Raw genomic sequence first — 14,359 nt, forward strand, 5'->3', positions numbered from 1 at the left:
GTCTTTATAACTGCTCTTGAATTACCTCTTGCCACGTGGAGACAAACCACTGGACTTTGCGTTGTTTCTGGCAGCGTTTGATGAAACAGGATTCTTGACTGGTGGGTTTCGACAAGCCCGCACACAAACTGTCTGGCAGTGTGTGTGTCCGGGCACCTGGGTTGGCGCTTGTACACAGCACCGTCCTCTTCCTCAAACCGTTGCCACACTTACGAGAACACTGCCAAAAAACCAGAAACATGATGAGGCTAAAATCTGATGTCCTCAACTGCTTTTAAGATGCTAAAAGTAGGGCTTTGTCTTAATTAATTCAAGATTTGACATAATGTAGCTATTAAATGAGCAAAGAAAAATATTGTTACGGGCCAAAGATCTTACCAAGCCAAATGCACACAAAGCATTTAAGCACAGGTTTATTCACATTCTCCCTACAGTGACTTATTATGCCTTACTTCCTCTGACGTAGTCCAAGAGTTCCCACAATATTCATTCTGATCCTACACACACATCTTATGGCACGGCTTAAATCAAAATCTTGAAAGTGCTTCACTATATCCAAAAAAAGAGGGGGAGTCAATGACGCAGTGCATAGTGCCAGAAAGAACCGGAGAGGAGGTAAACTGGACACCATTTGTGGCAGGTAGTTAAGGATATTTGGGGGTAAAATGGCAGTTAAAAAAGTTTAAGAGTGAGACAAATCACCGCGCACAATGTAAAGGAATTGGACAGAGAACAAAACATGGGCGGTCTCAGTGGGCACATTCGTAGTTTAAAGCCACTGAGATCACTGTCATAAAATGTGGTGAAGCCATCAAGGCAAGGGTTCACTGAACAGCACAGTGTGTGGAGCTCTTTAGGCTGGATGGCAAGTGTGCAATTTTGAAGTGTGTTTTTTTGCCCCCTGTGAATGAAAGTGTTTTACTACTGCAGCAGCAAGCCGTCGAGAACTCTCGTTCTTACAGCCAGATCACTTTCACACATGCTCACCTGTGACCATGGTCCGGTGGTCCAAACCGGTGGACAGCTGTGAGTGTTGCAGTCTTGCCTCCTGGGCGGCGTGGGCTGGGCACAGTGAGAGTCGGTCTGGGCGTCTACTTTGGTCTGGCTGGTTCTCTGGACACACTGAACCTGCCTTGTCTGCTCCCCTCTTCCACAGCTAAGGCTGCACACCCCCCACTCTCCTACAGACCAGCTGCGACAACACAACACAAGGCTGCTGAGTCAACATGCAGAGCTCCTCAATCACTTATTCAGACAGGCCTGCGGGAATTCACAAATGACATGATAACTGCACAATTATAGTGACTGTTGTAGACTCCCTGTGTTGTCTCTAAGCCACCTCTCTTCTCAAGTGGTCCCTGCTGCTTATTTTACTTCAGAGATAAGAGATGGTAAAACACAGAAGTTACTTTAGTTGTAACAAAATTTTTAATAGCTCTTAAAGAGGCAATGTTGAAGATTTCAGTCCTGAATGATTTGGCAACACCTGTACTTACTGGTGGTTACGTTAAATGTGGTTTAATACTATAGATCACAGAGTCCGGGGAGCAGCAAAACAAATGTGTCATTTTAAGAAAGAAGTCAGTCAATAATTTACCTCTTTTCTTTATGAGAGCAATTATGATTATGATGATTATGATTTTATGCTGCACACGGCATCAGTCTGTGAACAGCAGGGCACAATGAGAGGAGCTGGTTACAAGCAGTAACCTGCGGAGCAGAAAAATGAAGCCAACGCAGAAGTGCCAAAAATTACAGTTCAGCAAATGGCCAGTTGAGATTGGCCCCGAAAGTAAGTCAATCCCCATGAACCCTCGTGTTAAAATTCCCAACTTTACAGCAGAGAGAAGATTGTTTAAAGCCTGGTACAAAAACGTTTTGGTTTTTTTGTCTCTGTAGGTGTAAGGGGAAGTGAATTTTATTTTAAAACTCATCGGTTTACTTTTTATTAAGTCTTAAAGTTGTGCCTAACTGTGTGTCATACAGCATAACAAAAATGACCATTGTCTTGATATGTAAATGCAGTTTTGATAAATGATAGTGGGAAATGTTAAGCTCTCTAAAAAACACATTGCATTTTCCGTGACTACTTCATAATAAAAGTCAGTTAAATGCTTTTAATGAGATGCTGCAGCAGTACGAAATGTTCACTTTTCATTACCAGTAACTTAATACGCCAACTTTTTTGCATATTGTCACCCTGGACACCCAGTTTACAATACTGCAAATATTTTAATATTGCAATACTTTCATCCGTGGGCCATAGATTTGATCACCACTGTGTGTGACCTTATTTAGCAGTAAATAGTGAATTAATACTTATTTAAATTAAAGTCTCCAAGATTACTACTTGTTTTGAGTAATAAAACACCTTTTCACAAAGAACCCTTACTCCTTGGCAGACAATAATGTGAAATTAAATCTAAAAATAAAAAATTGGAGTATCAGTCTCTGTGACTTAACACCAGTCCTCATATGTGGCGCTGAGCTTGTTGTAATCTTCAAGGCCAAACTCTTCAGGGCGTTAAACATTTGTTCATGGCTGACTGGCTTCAGAACAAGTCACAACAGCCGAAACACCAGGCTTTTAAACTGTAACTTAAACCCCACTGCATGGTTTTAAACCCCCTCCCTGCCTATACTCAGCCCTCATCACCACTAAAACTAAGTAAATCACCGCATATTTCCTTCATAATCACCTCCAGTTGTACTGTACACTCCTAAAAATTGCATATGTTTTACAAAAACATGGCTTTTTAAAGATATATATTAAACATCCTTCATTTGATTCATCTGAAATACACAATCCATTGACCCTAATGACTCCTTAGTTTAGGACAGTATAGTTTTTGTTATTTTTAGGACATATTTTCAACACTGAGGCACCCAGGCAGACCAAACATCTAAATCGTCTAATCCCTATTCCTAAACTCTTCCTTAAAGCTTCATCGCATCCATCCCAAGTGACCCCAAATTCAAGGTGCAGGCAGCTCAATCCCTCATCACACACTTTGTCAAACTGTTTTTAACTTCACTCCAATGTACCCAGCCGGCCTACTAAGATCTACACCAAACAACCCCAAAACGCCGCTGTCAGCACATAGAGTTGTATATATTAACAGTCTAAACTTTATTTGTGGTAATTGGGTGCATCACTTGCTTGGAATGTTGTACCAGGAGGATGGGAAGAGCCTAGCTCTAAAGGGCATTATGCATGCACTATCGAATATAAATAAATATGGATGGAGAAATTACATCTGGTTTTATATATGTTACAGCTTGTCAGGAGGAAGAGACACGCTGTATTATCATCAAAGGATGATTTGAGGGAGGAGACGCAGAATGCAGAGATGAAAATGTCTGTTCAGCTGCATACTTTAAACATTTAACCGAGTGATCAACACATACATGTAACATATTTAACAGGATGACATGATATTTATTAGCCCTTGGCGCAGAAATAGGGGCTAAAACCTCATGGTGTTACTGAATACATAAATAAATGAAAGCAGAAGACCAACAAAAGTCACAGCAATATTTAAAGCCACATCGTTTCTTTCCACATTGTTTCTTTCATGAGCTGAGACACATGTGGACACATTGCACTTGAACTGTTGGCCTTAACTTAGATGAAACTCAATACACCTACTTCTTAATATGCATTTCTCCACAAACATGATTATAGTTAAAGCTATGCTCCACAATTTGTATGTAAACCACATGAGCCAGCAATGTATAACTCATGTAATATGGAGGGCTGCTATCATGTGACCAATGTGCTGACAGGAGTGAAAAAGGAAGTAGCATAAAAACCGAAACTCCACATGAGGAGGCAGTTTGGGGTGGTGGATGGGTCAAACAACACAGGACTTTACCCCAGTAGACAAGTTTTTGGGGTCATATAAAACCAAGTGAACTTTTCTAACCCTAAACTACATAACTTCATTTGTCTAAATCTATAAACACCCAATCATGTTTCTTTTCCTAATCCTAACCAAAGTTATTTTACTTGCTCAAACCTAACCAATGTAACTTTACATCAATTCATGGGGTGGTAATTTGTTAGAGGATACGCTGCAGTAGTACAAGAGAAAGATAATCTGGAAAAAAATTCATGTTCCTCTGTCCCTTTGCAGTACTTCTCATGGCATTTGCAAGAATCCACCGCAGCTGAACAACAGCCGTGGAGTCTCGGCTCTATTTGCATATACATACAAATTTTAGTATACCGTTTAGCTGTAAATGACAAAGTTTGTGACTTGACTGCCATGTTGAAAACAGCTGAACCGAAACCAAGCATATCTAAAATATGTTTCTGAAAACATGAGGTGAGAAATAGCCAATGCAATCACAGAATCTTGATCCATATTTGATCAGTGCTGCTTAGTTTGATGGTTTAGACTCAGTTCACGAGCACTGATTGGCATGATTGACAGCTGCGTTAGAGACTCCTTGGTTCTAATTTCTATACTGTACCATGCAAGCTTGTAGTGGTTGGCTGGTATCATGGATTGACTATGTGAGAACTTTTACCAACTTGCACCAGTATTACATCATACTTGCTTACATACTCATTTTGGCTCTCTGACATCACTTAGTTACATCTCAGATATCAGTTTCTGCACAGAAAAGTAAAATGTAGTCATCTGAAGACAGAAGGCTTTAATGTGGGAGATGATAAAAGCGATATAGTAGAGCTTTAATTAATACTGAAGGGCGTTTACTTATACCATGGTTTTATCACCTCAGCGACCCCGGTGGCATGCCCATTGGTATAACATACCGACTAATGCCATATCAAGTTATAGCTCACCTCGTGATCTTTGCCTTGACTGTTATTTGTCAGTGGGGGTTGTTGGAGGATGAGTAAGCATTACACTCTCAGGACAGAAGCACAGGGGGATCAGATGTCCTGTGGTCAGAGTGTCAGATAGCCTCTGTGGTCTAAAAGACGCTGTCTAGATGCTCACCAGAGGCATTAAATAACTTCTGACCAGTGTTTATGGCTGTGCCACTGTGCGTGTGTTTGAGCTTTCAAGTGTGCATGTCAGTGTGTGGGTGTTTCTGTGCTTACATCAGTCTACGTCCACACTGTGAGAGAGAATGATATCATGCTCTAAATGTGGGTGGGCATCGGAAACCTTTTTCCATGAGGTAATGCCTGTGCAGTCCAACTTACTTGGTGCAGACACAGCAAAATGAAATAACTGTAGGGCCTCAGAATAGTATGACCTGCAGAGATGGACTGATGACCACAGATAGCTTGTCTAGTCATGCATGTTTTGGTCTGTGCAGCATATATCTTGTCTTGCTCACATTATACATGAGGAGGGCCCATAAACTGTAAGATGCACTTTGAAAATCTTCAACTCCAGATGTTTGGTGAAAAAAACCCAAACATATGTACATATACTAGCACAATATGTTTCAGTTTAGTTCAACACTAATGTTCTATAGTACATGAGGTATTTCACAGAGGCACAAATCAGTTCTGGTTGATTAAACCATGAAAGGGAACTCTAATATAGCAGGGTACAGAAATTAATGTGATCATCAGAAAGCCAGACACGATAGCATCACTGTAGCTATATGACATGCGTGTTATGAACGCTTAATATGAAATCAAAAAGCATGGAAATAAAGCCTGAAGGTTTAGATTGCAACCTATAAGAAAAAGACAGATTACCTAATATTATTACTGTGCAAGTTTTCTCCTGTAATATGAACTGTTGCTGTAAATGTTTGGTTAATTTTTTTGCCAGAATATTTGAGGTCTGGCAGTAGATGTCGTTACAAAGATTGATGGATCTTGAACCCACAAAGAATTCACAAAATGATGATGATAATAGCATCTGATTAGTATCTCGATATTTAAATAACATCAAGTTAACAACTTTTCATTTGTAAAAGATGTAATCCCATTTGAAATTATACAAAAATAGCAGTCACTAATATGGGTAATGATAACTGACAGAGGAACATTGAATAAGTTGAGGCACTGCAGTAGTCAGCAATAATATTGTATCCTCCATTAAAAATATTTTGCCCCCTATACATAAAAACATATCAACTTAAAAACTGTTGATGTTATAATGCTCATTTCTCTAAAAAAGTTTCCTTCATAGCATAAAAAATAGCTTATTCAGTGGTGAATCTTGCTTGTCACTTTATAGATTATCTGACAACTGTGTAATTATCAGTTCCCAAAGACCCAGCCCTGTCTCTTAGAAATTGCATTTATATACAACCAATCTGAAAAAGATATATTTTGAGGTAAATGTAATACTGAGCAAATTACGTTTTCCATCGGGAAATGTTGCTGATTAACGCAAAAATATTCATGCTAAATGTATCAGTAAAATGTTCATTAGCAATGTATTTCAGTTGTTTTCCACAAAATAGGCAATTTTGCAATACACTTACCATAGGTAGTGACTTTTTAATTTTTTGAGTTATTTATTTATGGATTTTATCAGCATTTAACCAAAATGTTGATCTTTGCCTAACCTTATCTTAAGTGCTCTTGTTGTCAAAACCTAAGTCAGGACTCTGGACACGACCCCAAGGTTCTGGTGTTAAGTTTCAGCACTATTTATGCTCACTTTCCTCTCCAGCCCCCTTTTTCTAAGGCCTATGCCATATGATGTCTCTGAACATAATTCAAGCACTAATTACATACCACAACAACATAAAAAAATAAGTTTAGTAACATACAAATGAAATTTCTAGGAGACAGGGTTTCAGAGATCTCCATTTAAATACATAATGTACTCAAACACTCCAAATCTTTCACATATTACTGAATAAACAACATATTACCAGCAAAGTAGCTCTGTAAGTGTCTCCTTACTTCATGCATGCATACATAAACACACACGTGAATATACACAGTCACACACCTAAGCAGCCCCAGCTGTAGATAATGAAGGAGATAGGAAATGAGTGTTAACAGTTGTGAGATCACTTTACAGCCACTATTATCTCTGCTTCCTCAACTCAGTGTAAACACACAAATCCATTAGTGAGTAAATGCTGATAGGGGTGGTGTGTGTAACTTTGTAAATGGTGGAGTGGATGAGAGAGAGAGAGAGGGAGAGAGAGAAAGAGAGAGAAGAGCAAGAAAAGAAAGTTAAGTGGAAAGAAGAGATATCAGAGAAGACATCAACATCTAAGATTATTTATAGGTGACTTTTTAAAGCTACAGTGAGACAGACAGGCAGACAGACAAGCAGACAGAGTGTGTATGTTTGTCATGAAGCCACAGCCCAACAAATCCCTGCTGAGAGATTGGAAGTGCTGCAACGTGAGCACAACAAAGTTTGAATGACAGCTATCCTTGGCTGGCTGCTTAGTGGAATCAGTGTGCCTGTGTGTGCATGTGTGCGTGTGTGTCTGTGTGTGTGTGTGTGTGTGTGTGGTAGGACAGGGTTGGACAGGTCACAGAGAAAAAAGATGTCACATCAAAGTGTCCAGGCCATTAGGGTAATGTTTACAGCTGAGCCTGAAGCCACCCAGGTAATGGACACTGCAGTTACTGAGGTCTAACTACCAAACTCTGTCACTCTGTGCAGTGTGTGACCTCAAAGGCTTCACCTTTGTCTCTGTGTGTGAGAAAGAGAGAGACAGAGGGAAACTGAGTCAGACAGTAGGACAGACAGAGAGTGAGGGGGGTATGGGGACAGAGAGAGGCCGTGCCCTTTGCAGACAAGTGGAGTGTGTGTGTGTGTGTGTGTGTGGAGGTTGAGGGTAAATGAAGCATCTGTTGTACCTTCAGTATCCTGAGAGATGAGTAAGCAGTTTACGTACTGACTGAAATATATGGAAGTGAAACAGTCACTGTCTCTGGCTGCCAGATAATGACAATAATCACGATGAGTGATTGTCACAAACCATAGATGTGCAGATAAAGCCTGAATTGTTTTGTTTCTCTGTACAAACCAACAAACGTGAGCAAGAGTTTCCCAATTTCTTCCTTGATGTTCTCCTTCTTCTCTATTGAAATGCTCACTTTCTGACTCCACTACGATCCATTTACCAATAGTTACATAATTCAATTTTCTACACTGAGCGTGGCATAGAAACATAATACACTACATGCATGGGTCATGCCCATCTATGTACACTGTACAGTAATATGTCCTTTTTATATCCGATTTTTACATGGGTATAATTGGCAAACCTAGCTGAGACCACTCAGTGAGTCATATTTCGCTATACTGACATTTTGGAGTGCAGAAAATGAGTTATTAGAGCTCTATGTGACATATTTTATGGTGAAATATTAGCTTTCAGTGAACTGTAACCCAGTGCTTCTCAAAGTTTTTTCTGTCAGGCTCCCCCTCAACGAGTAAACTGACTGCATATTTAATGATCAATAACAAGACCAGGGAAACCAGTAACAAAAAGATCCGAGTAAAATTTCTATGCTTCTCATTGATTTCTATTGTGTACAGTAAGTGAAAAATACAAGTTCAGGGTACGGTCGCACCTGAGCAAAAGTAACATTGGCGAATATTTACCCTTCTATTCACTGCGAGCATTGGGGCGAATAAAACATTCACTTCTGGTGGCAAAGCAAATTCTCACCTTTGCACAGTGTGGAGTTCAACTTTGGTGAACTTTGACTAGCAAAGTCGCAGCCTCAAACAATAGCATAGAAGTGTGTGTGGAAGAAACATTGATTGTTACTGTGTCTAACCAGCCAATATTTTATGACATTGGCCATGAAAAGTACAAACTGCCCCACATGAGAGATGCTGCCTGGCAGCAGTGAGTCAGGAGAAAGTCACAGAATGTAAGAAAATGTACCAATAACATCATAATTTGTGTTATTATTAAGCTAGCCAACATTAGCCAGCAAGCTAGCTTTCCGCTGTGCGACATACATTACTGCCCACATTCAGCATGAATATCACCTCTGCAAGCGATGGTCACTCGCCCACATTTGCCTGTGTGTGACCATACCTTAACCAGTTTTGCTTTCTTCCTTGTCAAAGGTCTTTCCATTGAAAATCATTGTTAGCATCAGAGTGATTGCAGTCCTCTTTCAAAGCAGACAGTCTATCATAGCAGGAGAAGCTCAGGTGGAACTGATGACATTAATGATGACTCTTTGGGCAATCAATGCAATGCAGTAATTAACGTTAGCTGTTACACCTGTTGTCAAAAACAGTCATCACCATAACATATGTTGATGCATTTTTTTCAAACAAAGCTTGAAAACATAAATCAAAGATTTCTTTTGACCATTTTTCTTTTTAACTTTTATGTTACCATCGGGTGAAACTCAACACTGAGGTCATGTGATAATAATTAAACCAACTCTGTGACGACTGTATGTGCTGAGTGGTTGAAACATATTAATAGTACTATTCTATTTAAATGGGTTTAAAGTTTCAAATGCAACAAGTGGGACCTTGCATTTAATCTTTCTGCACGTGCAACAGGCTACACTAATGGAGTCTGACTGCCTAACCGTAGAGCTTATATATTTACATAAAGTCCCATTTAACCACACTTATGTCATCTTGTCAGTTGACAGTTAACGGTGAAGCTTCCTCATAGTTAAATGTGTTTTCTTTACTTAACTTTAATTCTACATTATAAAGTAACAAAAACATTATTTTGTTTTGTAAAAGAAATCCTTGGTAACAGTAATTACCCCAAAAGCACCCAATAGTTAATAATGTCGACTGTAGGTGGAGTACAGTGGTAGCCATCCTAACATAACATTTGGTGATCTCTTTTATCCAAAGTGCCTGACAACTCTATGAGTGCAGACATTTTTAGAGCGGGTGGGAATAATCTGTAAAGCTGGCAGTGTTGCGCTGGGCTCACAGTACCAGTTTTTTTTTTCAAATACAACAGTGAAAACAAAGCAGGAATGACTACATAATATACAGCCCATTACTACACACGATGACACAATGAACCACAAACATGCCATTATTACTTAAAACGTCTGACTTAACAAAGCTCTGGAGGACATGGCCTGCTTTTCTGATGACTTTATATATATATTTTCTGTCAACATGATTGCTACTTTATGTCACTGAATATGAGACAGCTCTGTGGTCATCATGCAGGATTTTCCGAGGATACCTGTTCCAAAACGGAGACAGACACAAAATGAGCAAGAATGGAAAAAAGAAGGCACTGACACTGCTATGCAGTAGAAAAATCCCCTTTAGAACAGCTGTTGGTTACTATAAAACATGAGATAAATGGTAACGTAACTGGGATTCCATGATTTCAGTGCTGATTACATAATGTTGGTGCCCTGTATAAAGCTGTCTATATCCCGGAGAAAATCTTTCTGACTTTTTTTCTGCAGGTGTTGGGACACCACCAATAGCATGCAAATTAAGGACAGGATGATTTCATGAGTAAGAGGGGAGATTTCAAAGAAAAGCCTCCAGACCAAAGGAGGGAGACTGAAGTTGAATATACTTCTGGAAATGTGTGCATCAGTGTTACTGTAATAGATTTTGTTGTGGTTTTAGATTTTGGAACGGCAGTGTTCATTGGGTGGGGTGTCGTAGAGAAAATTGTTCCTTGGGAGTCTTGATGAAAGGGTGAGAGAGTCTGGGTGGGAGTGAGTGTCATCGTAACCAAACACCACCACTGTTCCTCTCCTGCCCTGCCCTGTCTTCTTCCTGCATGAGTGTGTGTGTGATGTGTGCCAGACAGCAGCTGATGGCCAGTCATTCTGCTCTTGGCAACATGATGTCAGCAACAACAGCATCATACACAATGACTGCATTTATCCTCTAGATGTTATTTTATGCACACGACAAAACTGTTTTGCAAAAAGCCAACAGGCAAAACCCAAAGCAAAGAATGTCTAACACTCAAAAGTCTGATTTTGCACCTTGTACTTTTGTATTGTATGGTGATGGGCAAAACAGAATGAACTAAGCTGTCTGAATGGCTCTTTAGTGTCCTGTATATACCAGGTCAAGGTATCAGACAAATTGAAAATGTACCAATAACATTTACAATTAGAATGCAGCATAAGCCTGAGGAAACTATGACGTCTCCTACTCGCCTTTCGAAGAATGACAGTCAGTCAGTGACATTTTTGTAACACTAACTTCATTTTGAGCTTCCACAGCCTACCTACATACAAGTGGGATTCTGAGTCAGTGCATTAAAATAAATATTTGGTCTTTGTTAACCCTTTGAACTCTGAGCAAGTTGGTTCGATTTCTTTCAAAAATGTGAAAAAGGCAATGAGCAACTTGATAAGAAATTTTTCACAAATTGCAAGAGAAAGAGAGAGTAAAAAGAGTAAAAGCTAGGGTTAAACTATATTTATAAATATCATAATTACATAAACGTATTAAAAATGGTGTTAAAAAATATCTAACATTTTTTAGCACTTTCCTAGGTCAATTCCTTGGGTTTTTTTTTAAACTTTCTTTTTCATTTTCCACCACTCATTTTCAAGCAATTTCCTTGTTCTTTTAACTTTCTTGAAAATCATTGGGTAATTTCTGCTTTTGTTGCTAAGAATGTTCTGAAAGAACAAAGGGTTTATGTAAACTTAGAGATGATCGCTGGTAATTAATTGAGAAGTTTATTGGTGCAAAACTTAGATGTACTAAAATGAAGTGTGGTGGAGAATGACATCATATTTGGCAAGTATAAAACTAAAAAAGTTGTAAACATTTATATATATATGAATTCGAAGGAATCAATACTGTGACGAAATCTGTCCACCCATCACTAATTGTGTATTTCATTGCTTCTAAAACCTTGGAAATAACTCCTATATGGTCATGTTATATTTTACAGGCATTTAGCAAACACTACTTGAAACTGACTCAGAGCCTTAGAGGCATTGATGTCAAGGAGCAAAGATGCAATAAGGCCTCATTGTGTCTGTCTCTTGGCCTTCTAATATTGAGAAAAAATATTAAATAAATAATGAGACTTCCTAAAATATTTTAAGAGGTCTGATTTGGCCACAGAGTAATAAAACAGTTTTACATGCAGGGGACAAATCCGCATTTGGACACACAACAACTGAATTTTTCTGGACATCCACATGCAACACTGACCAAGATGAGGTCAGTGTCTCAGCTAAACCATTCTCTGCTCGTAAATCAAAGCGCAACTTGTCATCAGTGTCCACTTCATTTGCAAGAATCTGGCTGATATTTCAGACCACTGCTAAGAGCGTACGTGGGAATACTCAGAATAGAGACACAGAGGAATTGACGCCTCAACAGCAGCTGTCAAAAGCCACGAGATAAATGCTCTTGTTATTCCTTGGGAGACAGGCATCTACTGTACTCTTTAACTCTCCTGCTTTATCTGTGCAGAGGTCGTCTTCATATGGGCTCAGTTCTACGCATCATCTGTTTATGTTGAACTACGTTTTGTACCTTGGCTAATAATTGCAGACACTGAATTACACAAGTAGCCTAAATATGAAGTTATAGGCCATGACCAGAGGTAATATATTTAAATGTGTGTAGAATAGTTGACTGCTCTTAAGTTTTGCTTAATTAAGTGGAACAAGCTTGACAAAAAGAGACATGGAAATGCTGGTTTGGTTTTGCTCGGTGCTGCAGTGTTAATTGAATCGTTTCTTGGCAATATAGCTTCAAAAAGCAGCAAGGACTACAGAATGAGATGAAAGGATTCACAATGTTAACTGTTATGAACAAGGCAAAACTTCAGCTGCAAACATCAGCATGTGTGGTTAACTCACATACTACCTAAAGTAATAATCTTACACAGCGTTACTTGGCTGTAGAAAAAACAGTGTTATCCCAAGAGCGCCTTTCACGAAATTGTTTTCTGGCCAGGCTTTTACCCTTCATGACACTGTCCAGAGCAGCATAGACAAGGGAGGGATATTTCCCCTGTGTGTGTCTTTATGTGTGTGTGTGTGTTCATACATGTCCTGCCTGTCATCGGGCGCACCACTCCCTATGATGTCCGCAGCATCGCACCACGCTGACTGATCTTTGATCCTCTGCCTTTGGCTCTACGTATCAGGGGTATAGACAGTGACCAAACCAACTGAGCTGAGCCAAGATCCCACAGAACCACACCCTGAAACCACAGAACTATTAGCTGGTCTCGTTCCCACTCTCTCTCTGTCTTGTATCGTCATACATCATAGAAAATTTGTTCGTGCCACTCTTTGTGACAGCAGTGACATTTTACAACACCGAGAAAAGCCCTCTTGGCCACAGCATCCTGGAAGTGAATCTCAACATGTGATAACATTTCCTACTTTGGTGCCCAACTGCAAATCAATCATGAGCTTGTTTCTGGTGCACTCTTGTGGGAAGAAAATCCTTGGGATCAGCAGTGTTTGGATGAATCAACATCCCCCATCAATTCAGCTGGCATGTGCAGTTTGCATACAGAAGTGTTTCTCAAACTACACATTCAAATGTGAAGTCTCTGTACTGTAAAATCCGACAAGTTGATTTTACTTAAAAACATCTAGAAAACTGACTGCCTTGAAAAATGTTAGAAAAAAATAACTATTAACTAATTTATGTTTACTTTATGTCTAATAGTTAAGTTTACTTAAAATGTAGCGATATCTGCTTAATTTTTGTGAAATTGTGGCAAATTAAAAATGTCAGCTTGAATTAAATCAATCTTTCTAAGTTTTAGCAACTTATAGCAAACCAAGTGTACTGTGCTTTATATCTGACTTTTTGTGGCTGAAAACTAGTCGGTCATATTTGTATATTCCTAACCATGTTCAGAACAAAGAACTCGCAGATCTCCTAACTTCATCTTTGTCGTGATCAAGTTAAACCAGACTAACTTTGTTTACTGAAGTTGCTAACACAAGGTAAGAGCAAGGTAATTTCACGCCTCATTTTTATGTTGCTAAAATTTCACAAAATTAAGTAAATATGGCTAAACATAAATTAAGATTTAAAGTTTCATTTACTTGAGTTTTACAAAGCAATCGCTTTTTGAGATTATTTTAAGTAAGATCAACTTGTTAGATTTTACAGTGTAGTGGGCCTGATAGGGCCAGAGAACTGGTGCTTTGTTATGAGTTTGGGTCCCACAGTGATGCTCCATGTGAAAAGGTTTACAAGTCCCTGACCTGCTGTATTATACAAACACAGAAGCTAACTATTTCTGACAGTTGGTGAGGTATCATGTTGAACTGGACAAAGACACGAAAAGAATATCCAGTGGAACTTCCCATTCTTCCCTGTGTCTCACAAGCATGTTTTGGCCAAAATAATTTTTCATTACACGAGAGGAAAATGTCATCATCACAGAACAGGTGCTTTACTGGGCTGGGAAAGGGTGGAGAATACAGTCAGCGCTGCCTGACACCCTTCATTCGCTTTATTATAAGGAGATAGTG

At 39.2% G+C, this 14,359-nt stretch overlaps 1 protein-coding gene across 1 annotated transcript in view; it reads right to left on the reverse strand.

The window, feature by feature from the left end:
• Positions 1-14,359, reverse strand: part of adamts16 (ADAM metallopeptidase with thrombospondin type 1 motif, 16) — a 65,140-nt gene that overhangs the window by 2,994 nt on the left and 47,787 nt on the right. Inside the window, exons 19-20 of the mRNA XM_042490638.2 lie at positions 988-1,192; positions 26-220 (exon numbers count right to left, since the gene is read on the reverse strand). Of these exons, the coding sequence (XP_042346572.2) occupies positions 26-220; positions 988-1,192 (400 nt within the window). The remainder of the gene's footprint in view (positions 1-25; positions 221-987; positions 1,193-14,359) is intronic.

Source organism: Plectropomus leopardus, chromosome 11 (genome assembly GCF_026936395.1).
Source record: "Plectropomus leopardus strain MGB_pleo_1.0 chromosome 11, ASM2693639v1, whole genome shotgun sequence".
In the NCBI taxonomy this organism is placed as follows: Eukaryota; Metazoa; Chordata; class Actinopteri; order Perciformes; family Serranidae; genus Plectropomus; species Plectropomus leopardus.